Below are 24,379 nucleotides of genomic sequence, written 5' to 3' on the forward strand. Positions count from 1 at the left end.
GGAATTCTACAGAACATAATGTTAATTGGAATGTGGCTCCAGGGTTTCCCCCAACTCTTCATTTCTTTAAAACACAGTGTTTAGTGTTATTTGTAATGTGGCTCTGGGGATTTCCCCGAACTCCACATCAAGCAGTGTAATAAATACAAAACTCTGTAAAGGCCAGATTTATGTAGGTTAGTGAGTGTTTGTGTTAGTGTGGGTTGCTGGGCAGTAGGGAGCATGTAGCACTGATCGGGCAAACCCTGTGGTAGCCAAGGCTACAGACAAGGAGAACCCAGTAAAAAAAAAAAAAAAAAAAAAAAGTGAAAGTTTAAAAGGCAGTAGTGGGGAGATAGGAAGTGGGAGGTGGTTAGAGTGGTAGAGAGAAAGAGGAGGCAGTAGTGAAGGCACCCACCTGGTCGAAAGGGGAGACGGGGGGGGAACACATCAGGATGCCCATCTAGCTCTGAGGGTGGGTGGTGATAGTTATCAGTGGGGTGTCCCACTAGGAAAAGGGGGAGGGGGAGAGAGAGAGAGAGAGAGAGAGAGAGAGAGAGAAAGAGAACAACCAACCCAGGTGGTAGGAGTGAAGGATCATAGGGAAAGGGATCCCTGTCCTCGAGCGCCTGTGTGGTGCTCTGTCCCACATTGCCCAGAGTTAATTCCTACTGACCAGTGTCAGCATCCCACACCACACTGGCTAGGTAGCCTTAGCATGGTCAATGGCCCTACTGGTCTACATGTCTGCTAGTTATCCAAGGGGGAGACAGGCAATTTTTTCCACCCTTAATCCTCATTCACTCTCTGCTGTTATTCTGATTTATTTATTTATTTTTTTTTTTTACATTTTATATTAGGTTTTTTTTTTTTTTTTTTTTGTTAGGTTATATATATATATATATATATATATATATATATATATATTATTTTATTTATTTTTTTCTCACACTAGGGGAATGCAATGGTATACAGTGTAACTTAATTTTTTTTTTCTCACACATCCATCGTCTTTCTCACGCTAGGGGGGAATGCAATGGTATACAGTGTAACTTAATATACTAAAACCTAATAGCTAATTTTACATAAAGATAGATTGAAAAAAATAAGATTAGGGGGTTAGTAATTAGATTAAACATCATTTAGTTTATATTCTTTTGCCTCCCATACACACTCTCTGTCATCCTTCTGACATTCATTTCATTTATTAATCTTTCTGCACTGTGCTCCCCTGGCACTCAAACTTACTGTTATTTTTTAGTTAAAGTGCAGCCGACCGGGCTAGCCGAGTGGGTAAAGTACCTGCCCGGCAACCCAAAGGTCGCGGGTTCGATTCCCGCCTCGGGGTTGGATCAAAGTACTGCAAAAACCTTGGGAGGTGCAATATGGCCACAGAAGCCGATGCGCCAACAACTACCAAATCAAAAAAAAAAAAAAAAGTTAAAGTGCAGCCCAGCTGCTTGATACAAATTCATTAGGAATTTATATCGAGTTGAATTTGTGTCAAGTGGAGATGATTACGTACTCAAGAGATATTATCAGAAGGAATGGACCTGATCTATGGGCAAGAAAAAATTGCAAATTTCTTGATGATCGTACTCATGCTTATTATGTGACAAATTCCAAATGTCTTTCCAAATAATATGTAACTGTCTTACAATGTCCACTTTATTCATATGACCTTGCTCTGACTTTTGCGATTTTTAATTTTTTTTTTTTTTTTACCAAACTCAGAAAGTTTCTGCTGAAGAAAAAGTTAATGGCAGCTATACAAATACAATCATGGTATTTTCAAAAAAAAAGAAAAAAGAAGGGTTTCAGTTGCAGCTTTTTTTTGCAACAACCAATGCAAAAAATATGCTTAGTCATTATTTTGAAAAATTCAATTTGTAATTATCTGTGCATATTATATTTGCTTGCATAAAAGTTGGGTAATGGAAGTTTTTAATTCTGTGATGATAATGTAATTAAATTAGAAGTTAATTTAATTTAGCTCTTGGCATATGCTGCCATGATTTTACCTTTCTGTGTAAACTTTCTCTTTTCTTGTTACATGGCACCTCCGTAGCCAGGTGGGAAGGAGCAGCAGTGCGTAGCACACGCTTCTTGATTAGACCGGGGTTCAAGCCCGTCACCACCAAATATGGAGGATGCGGAAAGGTCAGGGAATGACCACCGCATATTCCCGGAGCAATATGGCCTTAGTTGCTAATGCTCCTAAAAACCAAATAACAACTTCTTGTTACATTACTAAAGAACTACTTATATATACATTGATAATATTTTATATCTATTTTAGATGTAAATGGCCTTCAGATGTTAGGCCTCACTAATAGTGCAATGACTTATCTACTAGAACAACTTCCTGGCGCTGAAAATTGTGTAAAATATAATTTTATGTTTCATCCTCCTGCAAAAGAGAATGATCTGGTAAGTTTCATTATTTAGCATTAATATTTAAATGGCAGAATTATGCAAGGAAACAAAGTTTATATAGCATCTTCCATCAAAAAAAAAAATAATAATAATAATATAAATAAGTAATCAAATTAGAACATTATTATGTATGCTTGGAACCTTGGTTGAGTTATCAATAAAAAATTATCTGTAGTTTATTCCAGGCGGTTTTTTTGACTCACAAGCTTTACTTACCCATTCATGGGATAGAACCTAAACTCTAATTTAAAATTCTATTATTTATTTGTGAGAGGGCATGCCAAATTATCATTTGTAATCACACTTTCCACATTATCAAATACACTGATCAATCTTCTGCTTGGATAGCCTAAAAGGAAGACACGGTTTCTCATTAAATAATGAGTTTATTACATGGAAGCGACCACTTCCATGTAATAAACTTCCATGAAAAAAATTCCATAGAGAATTTTCCTCCATCAATAGCAGAAAATGTAAAAGTATTAGTTCTCACATTTAGAAGGGAGTGGTCACTGTCAATGAGCATATTCTCTATGACTCATCCCCTTCCACTGCCCCACAGGGTGTTATGTCCATTGAGATCCCCCAAATAGATGGAGCCCAGAGTGTTAATAAAACTTCCACTGTAAGGCAGATTGCTGTCAGCCTCTATGCTGGTTGTAAATAGTAAAGAATGAAAATGGGGGTCTTTCCCACACATGTGAATGGCCCTTCTCTGTGAGAAGGGCCATTCACGCTTCTGTCCCAAAAGCAGACTGGTTCATGCTTTTACAGAAGTGCCTTGATGTGGGCATTATTTGGGCTTGGTGGATATGCTGGTACTTCCAAAGTAACAAGGGTTTATTTTTCTCACTCTCTGAGGGTTTTTATTTTTTGGTGAAGTTGGGCACTGCCCTGTCCATTTTTCACTGTGCAAAGAGTTCCCAGACTGATTTGTACCTCCTTATCTTCAGCATGTTTTTTTTTTTCTCTTTTCCTTTGTACTGTAATCTTGGATTTTTGTAGTGTTGTTTTGTAGATCATGCCATTCAAAATAGGCATGATCAAGTATGGAACTGCAGGAACACCATTCTGTAATAAGTATAAACATTCTGATACTGATTTAAATTATTGGTAAGGTGTTTCCGGCAGTGGCCTATGGAGGCTACACTTAAAATATCTGTCTATGGAAAAGGCTTGTGTGGTCTGGAGACCTTTCAGGACAGAAACTAACTTTCATTGATGGGATACAAAGAAGGATAACTAGACTACCAGATTCATAAACATATTCATAGAAAGTTGGATGTTTGTATCTTTCAGAATTAACTCCAGTTCTGTAAGTTACAAAGTTTTGAAACTAGGCTAGACCTCTGCATGGAGATCTGATTAAGGTGTTTAAGGCTTTGAAAGGGTTGGCAAACAGAGACATAGATTCAAATTAAGGAGAGATAACTGTAGACTAGATGTAGAAAATTTCCTTTAGTTATGTAGTAATCGACTAAAATTACAGGTAGTTTATTCCAAGGCCTTATTTTGACCCACATGATTTATTAAAACCATTCATGGAAAAGAGCTGAAACTATAACTTAACACCTCATTATTCATTTTAAAGAGGTATATCAAGTGACTGTATAATCACAATGTTCACCGCTCCAGCTGGCTACCGTTTTCTAGTCACACGGACCTAGCTTATTGAGATGCTGAGACTTTTGCAATTACTATTGACCTTGCACAGATTGTTCATTTACCTACCAGAACACCAGACAAACCTAACCACACAGCTCTTGATCTTTTTCTAACAAACAACCCTTCTAAGTACGTGGTTGAAGTGAGTAGTCCTCTAGACATCTCAGATCACAACTTGGTTATGGTCTCTCCTGGCCATTTTGAACGTCGTGTTGATTGACATTACAAGAATGAAATCCTTCATTCCACACTTCACCCCCCCCCCCCCAATATGGGTACCTGTACGTGGTGGGGGACCTCCCAGTGACGCTGCTGGCCCTCCAGATCACCAACACTGGGATACAATGCCCACAGCCTAGAATCCAGGCTAACGTCAATAGAATCCGGCATGTTTGTCTTGCGGTGCTACCCATTGAAATGCGGAAAGGGGGATCCTGGTGGTTGAGGAGCCCAGCTTCAATACACCACTTTGGCCCCTGCTTCAACAAGACAAGTGGTCCTGGAAGGCCGGTCTAGGATCATTCGGCTAGTAGGCTCGCCTGTGAGGGTCAGCCGTGTCAATGCCACGCCCCTACCCTCATGGCCTGAGGGACAGGATTCTGGCTTTCGACATTGTGGGTATGGTGTCTGGGTAGCCCTGGCATCCCACTCCCGAGTGCATTTATTGCATGCTGGGTAGTGGGCGTCCCTATGGGCTCTGTAGTGGGTGGGTGGGCCCGGGCACTGAACCACTACAAAACTATATGAATCCTGATAAAATTCTCTCTTCTGGGACTGCAATGTAGTCCCTATCCGAAAATTTAGATCTTGATCCTGCTGATATCACTTGAGCAAAAAAACAAAAAACAAACCATATCATGTCTAATATCAAAATTTTGACAGACTTTCTCACCTCAATTAGAGCAATGCAGAATACCTCTCAAAAGAATCACCATATTTTAATGAAAATCAGGTGTTTGCTATTACAGACTTATCATCGTCAACAACTAGTGAAGTTTTGCTGGATTCCAGCACATTCAGGCATAAAAGGGAATGAAGTGGCTGATATATCTGCCTAAAGTCCATCAAATTTATACCTAACCTCTGTCCCTATTCCAGTGTACTGATTATAATATCTTAATTCAAGCAGCATGCCATGCACAGTGTACAGAGATATGGCATAACCAAATGAATAACAAACGTTTCCAGTTGAAACAAGACCCAAAGTTCTGGCACTCGAGCAATCAGACAGTGTGGCGGGAAGAAGTAGTACTCACACGAGTGAGAATAGGACACACCCATCTGACTCACCTCCGTCTACTAATGGGTAATGATCCTCCTCAGTGTCCACACTGCTTAGAACATCTAACAGTCAAACATATTCTGATTGACGGTCCACACTATCAACAACATCGAGCTTCAATACTTCAAAATCTGGCTAATCTTCAAGAACCACTGATATTACATCATATCATTGGAGAAGACGCAAATGTTAACGAACTTTTCTGCTTTTTAAAACAAATTGTAGTGTATCATCTTTTATGAATAGGTTTCAAACCTGAAATTAATTTAAACTGGCTTCATTGTTAATTATTTTAATGGATATTCTGGGATACATGTAGTAGTAGTAGTAGTAGTGGCATGTGATGCAAGAAAGCAAATGTATGAGCTTATGCAGCATCAGCCAAAAAAAAAAAAAAAAAATCACACCATTCCCTCCAAATGCCTGTCCAGTTCCTCCTTAAATTTATTCAACCTATCAACTTCTTCAACGACAGATGGAAGTTTGTTCCAGCAATTAACCACCCGCTGGCTAAAGGAAAATTTCCGCACATCTATTCTACATCTGTCTTTTCTTAATTTGAATTTATGCCCCCTTAGATTCGTAATCTGAACAAGTGGAAGGATCCCATCAGAATTCAGCGTGCTCAACCCATTCAAGGCCTTATATACCTCAATCAGATCACCGCACAGGTGCCTAGTCTCCAGCCACTGCAATTTGCAGAACTTAAGCCTCTCTTGGTAAGAGGATCCCTTCACTCCCCTCACCAATCTTGTTGCCCTTCTCTGTACACGCTCAAGTAAATCGACATCCTTCCTAAAATGAGGCCTCCAGACCTGTACGCAGTACTCAAGCCGTGGCCTGACCATTGCCTTATACAGAGGGATAATCACCTCGTTTTCCCTGCTAGAAAAATTCCTATATATCATTGACAAAACCCCATGACCTGCCCTGGCAGCCTGTCTGCACTGCTCAGAAAACTTCATATCTGCCTGCACAATTACTCCCAGGTCTTTTTCATTTTCTACCACCTTAAGTGTAGTACCACACAGTTGGTACGTTTCTCTGGGGTTACTTCTACCCATATGTAGTACTTTGCATTTGTCAAGGTTAAACTTCAGTTGCCACTTCTTAGCCCATCTGCCCAAATTATCTAGATCCTGTTGCAGTAGCACACTGCCATTACTGTCATTAACAACCCTGCCAACCTTTGTATCATCTGCAAACTTCGACATTAAGCCTGATATACCTTCATCAATATTATTGATAAATATACAAAACAACAGTGGACCTAACACTGAACCCTGTGGGACTCCACTAATAACATTAGTCCAAGAAGAGCAGCACCCATTGATTACCACCCTCTGTCTTCTAGCACTTAACCATCCTTTTATCCATTGTAGCAACTTACCCTTAATACCATTCTGCTCCAATTTGTACAATAGTCTTCCATGCGCAACAGTGTCAAAAGCTTTCCTGAAATCCAAGTATATGATATCAAAATTATTTTTCGCATCCAGTTCCTTTGTAACCACATCATAATATCCTATCAAATTTGTCAGACAAGACTTTCCCTTAACAAACCCATGCTGTGTCTGAATTATTAGTCCACGATGAGCAGTGTCCATTGATTACCACTCTCTGTCTTCTCCCACTCAACCACCCCTTTATCCATAGCAGCAATTTGCCTCCAATGTCACACTGCTCCAATTTGTGTAGCAGTCTTCCATGTGCAACAGTATCAAAAGCCTTTCTAAGATCCAAGTATATAATATCAAAGTTATTCCCTGCATCCAGTTCTTTTGTGACTGCATCATAGTATCCAATCAAGTTGGTCAGGCAAGACTTCCCCTTAACAAAACCATGCTGTGTCTGAGCTATAACTGAAGTCTTGTCTAAATGATCCTGCAGTGCTTCTTTAACCAGTGCCTCCATTAATGGCCTCCATTATTGCTGCAGTCTTGTCTAGATGATCCTGCAATGCATCTTTAACCAGTGACCCCATTATTTTACCCGGAACAGAAGTTAAACTAACTGGTCTGTAATTACTCGTGTCACCCTTCGATCTCCCTTTGTGAATTGGGGATACATTTGCACATCTCCAGTCCGTGGGAACCTCCCCTGAGTCCAAGGATGCTCTCATAATTATGGCTAAGGGTTTGCTTAGTTGCTTTGCCGTCTCCTTTAATATAACTGGATAGATCCCATCCACCCCAGGTGCTTTTCTTACGTTTAACTTCAACAATTTCTCTTCCACTTTGCTCTCGGTTATTACAAAATCATTAAGTATCTTGCTACAATTTGATAACCTTCTGCCATTTTCAAACCTTAATAATTCCTCACGTGTGAATGTAGATGCAAAATACTCATTCAGTTTGTTTGCTATCTGAGCAGTATCATCAACAGTCGAACCATCGATGTCAAGTGGACCGATCAGATTCATCCCCCTTCCTTTTAGAGTTTATATAAGTAAAGAAATCCTTGCTGTTTTTCTTAGCATCTTTTGCCAAGGATTTCTCGTAATCTGCCTTCGCCTGCCAAACCTCCTTTGTGACCTGATTACAGATTAACTTATATCTGCCATAGGCTTCTATGTCGCCTGATAATTTATATGCATCCCATGCATTTTTCTTCTCTGTTACGAGTCTCATTAGTTCATTTGACAACCATTTAGGCCTAAACCTTGAACAATATTTCTGGTGTACAATCATCTATGGGAATGAAATTTCACATGTTAGTTATTGAATATATAGACAACTTGTGTTAAAATATAGCTGCTAATGAATATGATGTAAACAACCAATAAACAACCATACCACACACACACACACCGTAAACATATGACCTTGTACAGGAGCATATAATTTAACATCTGTAACTATGTGTTGCATGTAAATAAACAATGAACAGACAATTTTTTCTCAGTAGCCCTTGTGTCATTAAGCCTAATACCTACAACAACAACGGTCTTCTAATTTCTCTACTAATACAGATGTTCCCCGGTTCAGTTTTTTTCTCCCACTCTTTTCCTCTTGTATATTTATGACCTTCTCCCACTGATTGGAAATCCTATCCATAGTTTTGCTGATAACTACACATTGCATTCCACTTTCAACTTTGAGAAATCCCGCACAAATGGCTTTAACTTCTCGAATCTCCACTACCAATTCCCTAAATGATGACCTTGGGGTAATTCTCCAGTGGGCCAAAGATAACTCAGTTGCTTTCAGTCTTATAAAACTCAGTTCTATTTTATATCTTGCAAAACGGTTTCTTCTTCTGCTGCTATGCTTATCTTCAGTGATACTCAGATATCTATACAAGATCATATATCTCTATTAGGGATTACCATGACTCCTAATCTGTATTGGTCTACACACACACACACACACACACACACACACACACACACACACACACACACACACACACACACACAGGTATCAAAAGGTTTGTACCCTTACCTAGAAAGGTGAAACTTCACAGGAACTTTAATCCTTTTCTGTGTACTCTCCATGTATAGTAACATATTTCTCCCATCTGTGGATCAGTTGTTTAATACCATGATTCCACTTCATTGTTGACTTCCTGAGATGAATCAAAGCCACTGCTTTGACATGTCTTTACTCTCTGGATCATACTGATACACCCAGCATTCGTTATTTGTCACCTACGATTCAGAAAAGTTCTCAACATTCCCATTACACAAATCCAACAGTTGGCGAGAACATTGCATTTGGCATTGCTTCTGCAAAGGTGTCAGCAATGTTGAAACCCATTGTGCAGAGACCTTAGGCATGTGCAGGTGGTCATGTAAAACACTGTGAGCAGCCAATAACTAATTCCCCCTGCATTTCTGATGAAATGAATTATCACATGTCTGTCACTCAGCACCAGCTGCTCAATCTTTGCAACCATCTCACTGCCTGTGGATGTTAATGGTCTTCCTTCTCCTTGCTCATCAAAGACACTTGTATGACCGCACTGGAACTCCCATTTCCACTTTTTTACAGTGTCATAGGATGGACAATTCTGCTCTGCAAATGCAGGAACTTGATCACTGCTCAGTACTCCACTTTGTCAACCATAGCATCCTTCCTCAGATTCTGGGATACACGTCTAGTGTGCAATCATCTACGGGAATGAAATTTAACATTAGTTATTGAATATATAGACAATAACCACCATCTGCCAATAAATTTATTGCAAATTTATACAAGGTGAGTGCCGTTTTTTAAGCACATGCTATTTATTTTTTTTTATCTTAATTTTAAAAACAGATATAGGTTTTATTTCTTCTAACCATCTGATTGAGCTTTATACACTTGGTCAGATTTTATCTGACAAAGCCCATGTGTTTTTTCTTTTTAATTTGTACAGCTATATATAAAATAGAATTTTTTAAACTTATATACTGCTTTTTTTTTTCATCCCTTGTCATATTTATTTAATGAGGTAACCTGTTATGAAAGTTAACAACCTTTGTTGCTCAGTAAAACCCAAATCAGTCATTGACAGATCATATAAAAATGACAGAAATGATGAAAAAAAATTCATGCTGTGGAATTTAGAGACAAAATATTGGAAACACTTTTTTTGCTGTGTGAATTGGGACAGAGTATGTTGAGCAGGGAGTAGCCAAAAAAGAAAGAAAAAAAAAAGTGGAATTTTGATATTAGTGTTAGTTATATTATGCATGGAAGCCACAGGCTTTTGCTGTACCAACCAAGAAAAAAAAAAAAAGTGTAAAAGGTAGATAAGAAAATAGACTATTATGTTTCCCTCCTGACATGGCAGCCTCCTTAGCCAGGTGGGCAGGAGCAGCAGCAGTGCCGTAGCACTCGCTTCTTGATTAGACCAGGGTCCAAGCCCGTGACTACCAAATACGGAGGATGCGGAAAGGTCAGGGAATGACCACCGCATATCCTCAGAGCAATACGGCCTTAGTTGCTAATGCTCCTAAAAACCAAATAACAAACAAACAACAACTTCGATACCCACATAGAGAGCCTTCACTGTCCATTTTTAATTGTACTTACCAACCGGCAGACTCCACTACAACCAGTGAGTTGGTGATTACAGAAACAAGTTGTCTCCACAGGTAGTTGAGGCTGACAGCGAGAATAAATTCAAAGGTCAATTGGATAGATACTTATGTGAGGAGAAAAACACATAATTAGTCTATTTTCTTATCTACCTTTTACACTTGTTTTTTCTTGGTTGGTTGGTACAGCAAAAGCCTGTGGCTTCCATGCATTATATAACTAATACTAATATCAAAATTCTCAGTGACTGCCATGCTCTTGGTCTATGAGGTAACTTTCCTATATTCATCAGGAACTTTCTCCAGAATCGTTTGTTCCAAGTTTGATACCAAACTCACTTTCTATGACAATTTTACAGGAAGGAGGAGTGCCACAAGGTTCTGTATGGAGTGCAACCCTCTTTTCCCTTAAAATTTATTCCATCACAAAAGACGTTCCAAATATAGTTGAGACCTATCTTTATGCGGATGATCTCTCCATTTCTTGCCACTCTCAGAATATGAGATCCATTGAACAGCAATTGCAGATATCTTTGAATAAAGTACAAAGGTGGGCACTCAATGGCTATCGTCTATCTCAGCAGAAAGCTGTTGCAATCCACTTTTGTAATCAACGAAAATTGCATACAGATTCTGAACTTCAGATGTCAAACTTTACCATTCCAGTGACTAGCAATATCAGATTCTTGAGATTGAATTGTTTATACCAATATGCAAAAACACTGTAACCTGGGCAGTCTTCTCCATAAATAGCAACCATTTCTTCATGGATTTGGTTTAGGTGTGTTCCCTTGCAGAAAGAGGAACTGAACCACTTGTCTGTATTACACTTTATTCATTGTGACACTTCACTTCATTCACTGCTGCCAAGAAAAAAAAAAAAAAAAAAAAAAAAAATTAATTGCCGGATCAGAATCAGAGTTTGTTTGGTTACTGTAGAGATTTCAAGGTGTTGAGCAAAAAAAATTTCATCTTTCTATCACTGGTACTTCTGGGTTTATACAAATCTCTTTTTAGCTCCCCCCCACCTGTATTACTTGCATCAGGTTCATTCTATGATTACATAAGATTAACTTTCCTGAAAGCACTATTGTCAGTAACTGTTGCAGCACAGTGTCAAGTGTTTTGGGTCTAATTGCACCAGGGGTGCCATTACATCTAAATTATCTCTGTTTGTGTATGTAACGCTGAACTCTGTGAAGGCCAGTGATTTTACCAAAAAATGTGTGTTGTTGTTGTGTCATGTAACGTCTTGTTGTGTTGTTTCCCTGACCTTTTAGTCGTTGGGCCCCTAGTGGGGACCCCCCACCCATTGCTCACACTTCACCCCGAGGAAGCAGGGCATCGAGGGATTGCAGTAGAAATTTATACTCTGGCAGGCTCTATCACCGAGTTTTCTAAGATTTAGTGGCTAGGGCTTATATATATATATATATATATATATATATATATATACACAGTGGCAGACAAAAAAACTGCATCATTTGTGAATTTTGAAAATAATGTGTTTTGTGCTGCATTGTGGGTTGCAGAAATGTTCGAAATGCATTTGTTAGATGGGATATATATATCTCTGTGAATAAAATCCAATAAAAAGACCACCTTAATTTACTTAATTATGTGAACTGTAAATCAGCAAAATAAGTCCTCAATATTTTGTTGTTCCTCCTCGAGCTGCAATTACAGCCTTGAAACAATCTGGCATAGAGTTAATCAACTTCTGGATATACGGTTGCCCAATTTTGTGGTATCACTCCCTTACAATGTTCTCCTGCAACTGAATCTTACTTGTTGGCTTCTTCTGAGAAATTTTAGATGACATTATGTACCAGCAATTTTCAATCCTCTTCAAATGTGGACTGTTGCTGAGCCAGTTCAACACTAATGCCAGCATTTCTGAGGAATGACTGCACCTTAAGGGAGAAAAATGAGAGAAAACATTGGTGTAAGTATGTTTTAAGCCTTGTGAGACAAGAAGACAAACTCATTAAATCTAAATAGTATAAAACTTACCAATTTTGCAGTGTGGCAAGGTGCTAAGTCCTGTTGAAAAATGCAGTTTTGGATGTCTGTGTGGTGATCCCTAATAATAAGTTTTAGACACTCCTCCAAGATAGCAGTGTAGGTTTCGGCATTCACCGTTCTGTTAATAAACTTAATTTGCCCCCACCCCTTTGCTTGTTATGCACCCCCAGACCATATGACCAATGAGGAACTTTATAGTCAGTGTTATGCAGTCAGAATGGTATGCCTCTGATTTTCGTCTTCTGACATGTTGCTTCCCATCCGAGCCCTGCAAGTTGAATTTTAATTCATCAGAAAAGATGACGGTGTTCCATTGCTCTTTTGTCCATGAAACATGTATTTTAGCCCAAACAATTCGCTTCTTCTTCATTTGTTGGGTCAACAAAGACTTCTTCTTCTTCTTAGGCCAATAGGCATGCAGACCACATTCTGAAAGCCATCTTTGGATAGTTTGTGCACTTGTTTCAACACCAGAGGCCATTTAGGTCAGGGGTCCAGTTTTAGATCAGGAGCACTAGCATGGCAATTACGAAGGCATAGCCGTTTCAAATATCAATCTTGGGAAGGCGTAGTCACTCTCTTACAGCCTGATCCATGTCTTCTCTTCACATCACTGGTTTCACACTTTAATTTCAGCACCCGGGATACTGTCGACTGGTGGCAGCCTATTTTATCAGCAATAGCACACGTAGAAAGCCCTTCCTGGGAGAGAGCAACAGCTACAACTTTTTTTTTTTCTTAGTGTCAACTGAACGTATGGAGCCATGCTTACGCCTCAACAAAAAAGGATACTAATGAGCATGTATACATTTCCAACACCGTATTTATAGAAATGGCTGATGCAGTTACTGTCTTGAAGCAATAGAGGCATTATCTGATGCAATACCTTTGCTTTGTGACAAAAATTATGACTAATCAAAGAGATGATGCAGACTTTTTGTCTGCCACTATATAAAAAAAAAAAAATTTAAGTGCTGGAAAATAGCTTAAGGCCGAATTGGAGTTTAAGTTAGGGTAGAGGTAAATTTAGGTGCAAGGTTAAGTTTACTTTAGATTAAGAGCAAGCATGTTCTTGTTGCTGTTACTTGGTTTTTTGGAGCATTAGCAATTAAGGCCATATTGTTCCAGGGATATGCGGTGGTCATTCCCTGACCTTTCCGCATCCTCAGTATTTGGTAGTCACGGGCTCGAACCCTGGTCTAATCAAGATGCGTGTGCTATGCACTGCTGCTCCTGCCCACCTGGCTATGAGGGTGCCGAGTAAGCATGATGTTGAGACCGGCCTCCGTAGCCGAGTGGGCAGGAGCGGGAGTGCAGAAGCACATGCTCTTTGAGTAGATCGGGGTTCAAGCCCCTGACTGCTGAATATGGTTGATCTGCCAACCCGCACTGGACCAGCGTGGCATATTATGGTCCATTTCCCTCAGCATGAATTGTTGAGGAGGCTTCCATCCTGCAGTGGGTTGATAATGGCTGCACTTAAGTAAGTTACTGTAGGGAAGAAGACTGAGGCCTCGGGGGGGATAGAAGTATGGGGGATGATAAGGAAGCTGGGCTTGTTGCAGCAGTGGGTTATTTCTCCTCTTTTTCTTTTCCTGCCATTGACAGAAGATATGGGTTCAACAGAGATGGAATAATCGTATACCACAATAACCACCTGCAGGCATTTTGCAATGAATTACAGTGTGTTCGCAGGAATGGATGATATTCTTGCCAACACATTAAAGTAATAAAGGACAAGAGAGGGTTTTTTTATAACATAATGTACCCTACTTATTTGAAAAGGCTCTGCTGGATATATGTTACAGAATGTGGTTTCTACATGTGGTACCCCAGAACGCTTCAGTATAAACCTAGCACATGCCTCAACAAATTCCCAGACAGTTGGATCAGATGACCTGGACCTGTGGCTCTTGAGGACACTTTAAGACTGATCTAGTCTAGCTCAGTAAATAGTTTGGACATTCTTTTCTAGCAGCTGAAGCATGTTTGTTCCTCTAATAGCCATAATCTAGGAATATTCAAGCATGTCCTGCAGTCCATGCTGAAATGGGCACAGATCTATAAGCTAGTCTGTAATAAAGTCACAAGAGGAGGTTAGGTAAGTGAAGGCAGATTACGAGAAATCTTTGGCAAAGGATGCTAAGGAAAAACAGCAAGCACTTCTTTACTTATATAAACTCTAGACAGAAGGGGATGAATCAGATTGGTCCACTTGATATCTGATTCTTCATTTTCTTCAATGCATGTTCTACCTCATCAGGAAGAATATCGGGTATGTCGTATGTGTTGCTACTTTGCAATCCATCTTCCCCACTGCTGGTATCATTCCCTCGCTCCTTGTATAAATCTCTATAGTAGTCTTCTGCTATTTGAATTATGCCTTCTCTGCTGTTTATAAGTACACCATCGCTATTCTTCAGTTTCAGTATCATTTGTCTTTCTGTATTAGTGCTCATGGCTGCTGATTTAAATCCTTTGTTTTCCCTTAATGCTTGTTCCACTTTTCTTGTGTTAAATTTTCTGATGTCCTCTCTGAGTCTCTTTCTAATGGCTTTGCATCTCAGTATACTCAATTTTCTCCCTGTCAGTGTTTTTCTTACTCTTCACTTGTCTTCTTCGGTTCATCATGACAAGTGTTTCTTGACTATATAGCACACTCCTACTCTCAATTTTGATCTCCCAATGCTTATGTCACACCAAACTGACTCGACACTGCACTGTCCAGCGATGTCGACTGGCTTCATTTCCTTGGATTTTATGTGTTTCTTAACTAATAGCATAACCACTCCTCCCTTCCTATCCTTTCTGTAGACGTACTCCCCAAATTCCAGTTCTGCACTACTTAAATCTGTGTGACACCATGTCTCTGATATCCCAACAATATCTGCCTTTGATGCTTGAGCAATATTGATGAATTGATAATTTGATGAATTTGAGCAATACCTCAAATTCATCAAATTTATTTACCAAACTCCTAGCATTGGTGTACATGCAAGTATACATGCACCTGTTCTTTTTCTTAGCTACCCTAACACAACCCATGTGTTTACTTTTACCCCAATGACTCCCAGCAGTCTCTGAAATATCCTGCATCCTATTTTCCAAGCTGCTGCTCATTCCAGTAGAAGCAATGCAAGAATCACTTTCACCTCTGCCAGTGGCTACTGTTAATCTATTAGTCCTTGTATCCCCCCCAAACTAGCAGTTTTCCGACCCACCTAACACTGCCTCGATAGCATCAGCAAAGATTCTTGCCCCCTTTCTATTTAAGTGTATCCCATCCCTGTAGAAGCAGTCTCTCCTGTTAACAAGTACAGACCAGGCTGAAAAAAAATTCTACCCCTTGAGCCTTGCACAATCTTTCCAGGGCCGAATTGATCGACAGGGCTCTCATCATATACTCCTTCCTATCGTGTCTGGGCAGAATTGCAGGCACTTTCAAATTCAACCCTAATTCATGGCTTTTTTTATCACGGGTGGATAGGATCTATCCAATTATATTAAAGGAGGCAGCAAAACAAACCCTTAGCCATAATTTTGACAGGTTCCTTGGACTCTAGGAATATTGGGGATACATTTGCACACCACCATGGACTAGAAGTGTACAAATGTATCCCCAATTCACAAAAGGGGGTTCAAAAGGTGACACAAGTAACTATAGACCTGTTAGTTTCACTTGTGTTCCAGAGAAAATAATGGAGTCACTGGTTAAAGATGCATTGCAGGATCAACTAGAGAAGCCTGTAGTAATAATTCAGACACAGCATGGGTTTGTTTAGGAAAAGTCTTGTGTGACAAATTTGATTGGATACTATGATGTGGTTACAAAGAAACTTGACGCAACGAATAATTTTGATATCATATACTTGGATTCCAGGAAAACTTTTGTCACTATTACTCATGGAAGACTACTGTATAAATTGGAGCAGTATGTTAAGTTGCTACAATGGATAAAACGTGGTTGAGTGGGAGAAGACAGAGAGTTGTAATCAATAGATGCTTGTTTTCGCGGACTAATGCTATTAGTGGAGTTCTTCAGGGTTCATTGTTGGGTCCACTGTTGTTTTGTATATTTATCTATGATATTGATGAAGGTATATCAGACTTAATGTCAAAGTTTGCAGATGATACAAAGGTTGGCAGGGTGTTAAAGACATTAATGACAATGTGCTACTGCATCAGGATCTAGAAAATTTATGGTCTGAAGTGTCAACTGAACTTTAACATTGACAAATGCAAAGTTCTGCATATGGGTAGAAGTAACTCCAGAGAAACATTACCATCTGTGTGTATTAACGTTACCATGTGTGGTATTACAATTAGGAGGGTAGAAAATAAAAAGGATCTGGGAGTAATTGTGCAGTCAGATATGAAGTTTTCTGAGCAATTCAGACAAGCTGCAGAGCAAGTCATGGGGTATTGTCTATGATATACAGAAATTTTGCTATTAGGGAAAAGGAGGGTTATTATCCCTTTATATAAGGCAGTGGTCTGGCCCTGCCTCGAGTACTGTGTACAGGTCTGGAGGCCTCATTTTAGGAAGGATGTGGAGTTAATTGAGTATGTACAGAGAAGGGAAACAAAATTGGTGAGGGGAACCAAGGGGTCCTCTTACCACAAAAAGGCTTAAATTCTGCAAATTGCAATGGCTGGAGACTAGGCACCTGCAAAGTGATGTGATTAAGCTGTATATATAAGGCCTTGAATGGGTTGTGCGTGCTGATTCTGATGTGATTCTTCCGCTTGCTCAGATTATGAACTTGAGGAACATAAATTTAAATAAAGAAATAGGCATAAATAGGAAAAGAGGCCATAAATTTAAATTGAGGAAAGGCAGTTGTAGAATAGATGTGCAGAAATTTGCCTTTAGCCAGCTGCTGATTAATTGCTGGAACAAACTTCCATCTGTCATTGTGGAGGTTGATAGTTTAAATAAATTCATGGTGGAACTGGACAAACCTTTAGAGGGAATGGATGTGTGAATTTTTTTTTTATTTGCTGACGCTACTTAATTTGCTGAATGCACTTGCTTTCTTGCATCACATACCTCCATTACTACTACTATTATCTCCATCAAAGTTGGCAGTGGACATTTTACGCATCAATTGTGACCCACCGTCACTTACAGCCCTTCAATTTTAATAGTTATAAAGCAGATTACTGACTTAATTTACCGGGCTCTGTGTCTCTGAGTAGGTATAATTTATACCAATATTCATATTAACTTTTTTTTTTTTTTTGTTCCATTTGAACACAACAATTTGTCTCTTAAATTCACGCTCACCTTTTCAGAATCAGATTGTTTGTATACACTGAGTTGACTTTGCATTAGGAACACCTAAATTGAGAAGTCTACTGGATAGTTACCTGTTTTAGGGGGAAAGCAAATTATTTTATTTTTTTTTTATCCGCTCTTACCTAACTATTTAGATAAAGAGTAGGTAAAAGGATTCCAAGTTTCATGAATAATGAGGTTGCCAGATTACTTGAGCAGAAAAAGACGGCATGGAAAAATTACAGAGCAATAAAAAGTACTGAAGCCTATTACACCGCTACAAATTGATCTGTAATAGTGCCACAGAAAAGGTTAGGCTGGCAAAGGCAGATTACGATTAATTGCTGGCAAAGAGGAGCCGTGGCGGATTTAGCACTTGAGAGGCCCCAGGCGCAATTCAATTTTGAGGCCCCCCTCTAAATATTTTCGGTACCACTACAATGGGCATTTTAAGCGCACATGCTCTAGATTTGGTGTTGCGATTTTAATCATTTTGGTTGCGCAATTCTTTCATACATATTTTAGCCGATGTTTAAATGAAAAAATGACAACTACCACCCCTCCCAAATCTAACATTAATACATAAAATCTAGCATTAATGATAATATGTATTCTACTTCAGATTCACTTAGTTTGCATAGATATTTCATATAATATGTGGGGATATTCACATAAGAGTTTACTAACTTCTCATATTAAATTATAGTTTTATTCAGTAACGGTAATAAAGATGAGTGTAAAAATTTAAAATGAAACTTTTTTTTTTGTTTTTTGAGACCTGAGATTTGAGGCCCTCTTGATTTAAGAGGCCCCAGGTGCGCATGAGGTGCGCGCCTGGGGCCACTGAAGAGGGGGATAAGATCCGCCACTGAAGAGGGGGATAAGAAATTCTTCACATATATAAATGCAAAGCGGACAAACCAGATCGGACCTTATGTATCTGGGGTATCTAATACTATCCCATGTAATGGACATGGGATAGTATTAGATACCCCAGCTGTAGTTGCAGAAGAAATGAGAAATTATACGAGTGAAGTTGAAAAAAAAAAAAAAAAAGAAAGAAATTAATGATGTTGAAATTTCACGTTTATTTAATGAAAAAACTTTTGAGGCTCCAGGGGTTAATGGCATATACTCTATAATCTTAAGATAGCCAGCAATTGAGTGCATTGAACCATCGAGGCAAATTGTGAGAACATCACTGGACCCGGGAGTGATTCCGTTGGATTGAGAAAGGTGCCAATGTGTCTCCAATGCATAAGGGCAGTTCTAAGAGTGAAGTGGGAAAATCATGGAGACAATGATCAAGGGTGGAATTGGGATCATTGGGATAGAAATGGAATTGTAAAGGATACTCAGCATGGTTTTGTAAATGGAAAATCGGGTTTAACTAATCTGGTTAGCTATTTTGACAGGATCACACAAGAGCTGGATTTCAGGAATAATTTCAACATTGTTTATTTGGATTTTGGCAAAGCATTTGACTCGTTTCCACTCAGGTGGGATCGAGTCAAATGCTTTGCCAAAATCCAAATAAAATTTATAAGCTGGAACAGGTTGGAATCACAGGGAAAATCCTTAGATTGGATAGTTGGATGGCTTCAGGGCAGGAGGTATATGGTTGTGAGAAATGGTTTTTCCTCAGATAGGGTTGATGTAAGAAGTGGGGTTCAGGATCAGTATTAAGACCACTGTTGTTTTTGATTTTCATAAATGACGTTGATGAAGGGATAGATGGCGTGATGTCTAAATTTGCAGATGATGTAAAGATAGAAAAATGATAGCTATGCTTTAATCCAGCAAAGTGTAAGATATTGCACCTGGGGAACGGTAACCGCAAAATAGCTTATACACTTGGCGGAGTTGAACTAAAGGCAGTAATGGAGGGAAGGGACTTGTGTGTTATGATACGTTCAGACATGAAGTTCTCCGAACATTGTAGATTGGTTTCAAGGAAGGCCTATGGTGTCCTATCGATGCTATATTGAACAATTGCTAGTAGAGAAAAGAACATCATAATCCCATTATATAAGGCTATTATTAGACCACATTTGGAATACTGTGTTCAACTATGGAGACCACACCTAAAGAAAGACATTGTGCTTGTTGAAAGGGCTCAAAGACAGGTAACACTTTTGCCTGGTGATATCGGCAAAAGGGCTTCCATATGAGGAAAGACTTCAAATATTTGGGTTGCAGAGCTTGGGAACTAGACACCTTAGAGGAGACTTGATTGAGGTGTTTAAGGCTCTGAGAGGCAAAAGAAAAGTGAATGAGAATGAAATTTTCTTGGTTATAAATGACTTGAGAACTAGGGGCAATAAATTCAAGTTACTGGGGGTGAGGAGATGTTTAGACTGGATTGCAGAAGTTTTATTTTAGCCAGTGAGTTATAAATTACTGGAATAAGTTACCTACATGGATGGTAGAGACTGACAGTTTGTGGAAATTCAAAGGTTAGCTGAATAATTACCTACAGGAGGAGGGAAACAGATGTTGTCTATTTCGTTTTCTTTTATTTATTATTATCTTTTTAAATCTTCTTATTATTACTTTATTTATTTATTGTTATTTTATTTTATTTTTTTAATATTATTATTTCTTTTCTTTTCTTTTTTTTTTTTTTTTTTTTCTTGGCTGGTGCAGCATAAGCCATAGGCTTCCTTGCACCATGTTGCCATTGCTAATACTAATTACCTCATGGGGCTATCTTTTGCCCATAATGCCTCCCATGCACATCTTTCCGTAGACTCCAAAAGGTGTTGCAAAGTGTCCTGTGGTAGTGCTACCCATGTGTTTCACAATATGACCAGTAGGTCTCAAACATGTTTAATTTGGTTTAGATCAGGTGAGTTGGGTGGGCTAAGGAGGACAGAGAATTGATTGTTATGTTCCTGAAACTGGTACGCAACCTGCTAGACCTTATAGCGTGGTACGTTGTAGCCAGTATGTCTTAATAACTCTGTAAATACCAGAGTTATCTGGATACACCATCATCACTAACTGGTGTACTTGATCAGTGACAACACCATTATGTTAATGTATTTCCCTATACATTAACACGACCACCTACAACCTGCTAAACACTAACAGTCTTTTCAGATGCCAGGGCCTCATTTTGCTTTCTTCAAATGTGGATATGGCCATGGCCATCAGCGTGCTCGAGTTGGAAATGGGATTCATTAGATCATGCAAGAGACTTCCACATGTCAGTGGTCCAGGCACAGTTTTTTGTGTCTTGCACTGAGAATGAGTACTTGTAATGTAATGACTGTTAACTGCCATAACCTATATGAACTAGTGCCTAGCTCATAGTCCATGTGGATATTGGTCTTACTATTCCTTCATTGTACTGGGTTGTTAGATTATACTGTGCCATGTCACTGTGTTATGAGATGAGGCACATGACACTCACCACGTGTGTCAACTTGTGACTCACTCATGTGACCTTTGGCTGGTTGTACCACTTTTGAACAAGTCACAGTGGACTCATGACACTACAGAATGGGAGCACTTAATCACATTGGCTGTTGTCGAGATACAGGTGCCTGCACATCTTACCCCCCCTGCAATCCTTCCATCGGAAAAAAGACACTCTGAAACTGATCACTACATGTGCAGACTGCTATCTTATATCAGCTGTTCCCAACTTTGAACTTTCAGATCAGTCCACTCCTACACAGAGTGTTGCTAATGCAAAGCCAACTTGATGTATATATATTTAATGTCATCTGTACATATTTTTTATCAATTTCTTTTACTGTCATTAGCTTCCTGAAAATCCATCTGGCTGTGCTCGCAGTGAGTCATTTCTTCTCAGAAAAGAATATGATATGTTCAACTTTTTGGCATCTCAACATCGAAAACGACCTTTTTATGAACCATCCCAGGATGAGGAGGAAATGATGCACAAGTCTTCCAGAAGAGCAACAAGTATGGACTTACCAATGCCTATGCGCTTCCGTCACTTAAAAACAAGTGCCAAAGAGGCTGTTGGAGTATATAGGTTTGTAAATTATTTTATGTATTTTCAAATCAGTAAACTATTAGACCTCTCATATAATGTGTGTGGGGGGGCTCATTTTGCTCTATTTCTAATATCAAAATAATTAGAAGGTTTTTTATTTTTATTTAATTTGTACTGTTTTTGATGAACATGGACGAAATTAGAGGTTACTCATAATACTTTTTCATTGCAGGTGAACAACTGATGGAGTATTACCTCCGTAAGAAATGGCAAAAACTGATTGAGGTTAGAGCTGTTATCAAGTGTTTTATGTAAAAGAACTGGATTCTGACTGGTTGTCACAAAAATATCCACCCTGTTCACCAGATTCAGCTTCCAATGACTTTCTTTTATGCCCACATCTGAAGAATTACTTTCAGGGTATTCTGTTGATGGATGATGCTGTGGATGCCCTGTTGGATAGCCAGCTACAAGAATTTTTTCCCACCATTGTTCTCATATTATTTTTCTACCTGAGCAGTAGGGAAACTTGATTACCTCTTATTAATAGCATTTGCCATATAGTGCAAGGAAGCCACAGACTTTTGCTGCACTAGAAAAAAAAAAAAAAACACACACACACACACCAAGTAGATAAGAAAATACAAATTGTGTGCTTCCCCTCCTCCTCATACAGGTAACTATCCAGTTGACCTTTGAGTTTATTCAAACTGTAAGCCTCAACTACCTGTGAGGGCAACTTGTTCCAACAATCAATGACTCGCTGGCTAAAAGAAAACTTCCTACAGTCTATTCTGAACCTTAATCCCTGTAATTTGAATTTATGGCCCCTAGTTCTGGAATTTTTCATAACAGTGAAAATTCCAACCTCATTCATTTTACTGATCCCGCTCAGTCCCTTATAAACCTCAATCAGGTTACCTCTGAGGTGCCAGTTACCAAGCTATGTAACCCACATAATCAGGGTCTTTCCTTGTATAGTCATCCTTTTGCTGGTCTCACCATTAGAGTTGCTCGTCTTTGTACTCTTTCAAGAAGTGCAATGTCATTCTTCAAATGAGGTCTCCACACTTGAACACAGTATTCCAAATGTGGTCTTACAATTACCTTATACAGTGAGATTATGACCCCCTATCTCTATAGGATAACACTCAATAAATCATCAGTAGGACACCGTGGGCTTTACACTGTTCAAATAACTTCATATCTGCCTGCATTGTAATTCCCAGATCCCTTTCTTTCTCTACTGTTTTTAATTCAACTCTACCAAGTGTATAATTTATTTTGGTATTGCTCTTCCCCAAATGTAAGACCCTGCATTTTGCTGCATTAAAACCAAGCTGTCACTTTTCTGACCATTCCTAAAGCTTGTTGAAGTCATCTGAAGGAGTGCTGCCTGACACTGATCATTAACGACTCTGCCAGTCTTTACATCATCTGTAGATTTTGACCTCACAACTCCTTCCCTTCATCAATGTTATTTATAAAAATGAGAAACAGCAGTGGTTCTAGAACTGATGAGTAACAGCAGTGGTTCAAGAACTGATCCTTGAGAGACTTTACACCAGTCATAACCCTCTACCTTCTACTCTGAAGCCACCCAGTAAGCCCAACCTGTTCAAGCATATACAGTATGCTCTACAGCTACAAAATCAACCATCTCATCCGTATCTAAGAAAAATTCTTTCCTGCTTATCGCTTCTTAAGGCTAAAAACCAAAAAGTCAGATTCACTTGGATTCCTGGACATTCTGGAATACTGGGCAATGAACATGCTGATCAAGCTGCCAAACATCCGTCAAATGAAGATTCTCACCTGCATAAAATTCCGCACAGTGACTTTAAAAATGTCATGCGAAAAGCCTCTGAAAATATATGGACACAGATATGGATATCTCAAGAAACCAACAAACTATATCAAATCAAAGGGCAGCCAAAATCCTGGAAATAAAGTTTTCAGGCAAACAAACACAGAGGTTATCCTCGTTTGGCTTCGCATTGGACATACACATTTAACACGCTCTTATTTCCTAATGAAAGATGTTCCTCCACAATGCCCTCAATGTTTAACCATACTAACACTGAAGCACGTCATCATAGAATGTCCACGTTACCAAATTGCCTGCCAGTCAGGTTTCAAATCGCATGCAAATGAACAATTAAGCCTTGAGCTCATCATGGGAGAAAACTCAGATGTAAAGGAACTCTTTACTTGCCTCAGTCTAATATTCCAACATCAGTGTTAACATAACTGAAAATAACAAAACTTGAACAGGGGCAATATAGCCGAAGCAGCTTTGCCACAAAAATACAAACAACAAAAAGCATATACAGTAATGCCTCATGAGGGACCAAGTCAAATGGTTTGCTAAAATCCAAGTAAACTATATTGAAATTGTTCCCTACATCCAGCTCATGGGTAACTGGATGTAGGGAATATCCAGTTACCCACTATTTGACTTGATGATCCTGCCCAGAGAGCAAACAAACCGAATGAATATTTTGCATCTATATTCACACATGAAGAGTTATTAAGGAAGGAAATTGCCAGAAGTTTATCAAATTGTAACAGGGTGCCTAATGATTTTGTATTAACTGAGAGCAAAGTGGAGGAGAAATTGTTGAAGTTAAATATAAGAAAGGCAACTGGAGTGGATAGAACTATTCAGTTATATTAAAGGAGGCGGCAAAGGAACCAAGCAAACCCTTACCCATAATTATGAGA

The 24,379-nt window shown here is 39.1% G+C and overlaps 1 protein-coding gene across 1 annotated transcript in view; it reads left to right on the top strand.

Moving 5' to 3' along the window:
* Positions 1-24,379, top strand: part of LOC150080135 (uncharacterized) — a 228,061-nt gene that overhangs the window by 67,892 nt on the left and 135,790 nt on the right. Inside the window, exons 4-5 of the mRNA XM_090380599.1 lie at positions 2,279-2,409; positions 21,459-21,694. Coding sequence (XP_090236725.1) covers positions 2,279-2,409; positions 21,459-21,694 — 367 coding nt within the window. The remainder of the gene's footprint in view (positions 1-2,278; positions 2,410-21,458; positions 21,695-24,379) is intronic.

This window comes from Mastigoproctus giganteus, chromosome 9 (assembly GCF_048544385.1).
Source record: "Mastigoproctus giganteus isolate SK-2022 chromosome 9, ASM4854438v1, whole genome shotgun sequence".
Taxonomy (NCBI): Eukaryota; Metazoa; Arthropoda; class Arachnida; order Uropygi; family Thelyphonidae; genus Mastigoproctus; species Mastigoproctus giganteus.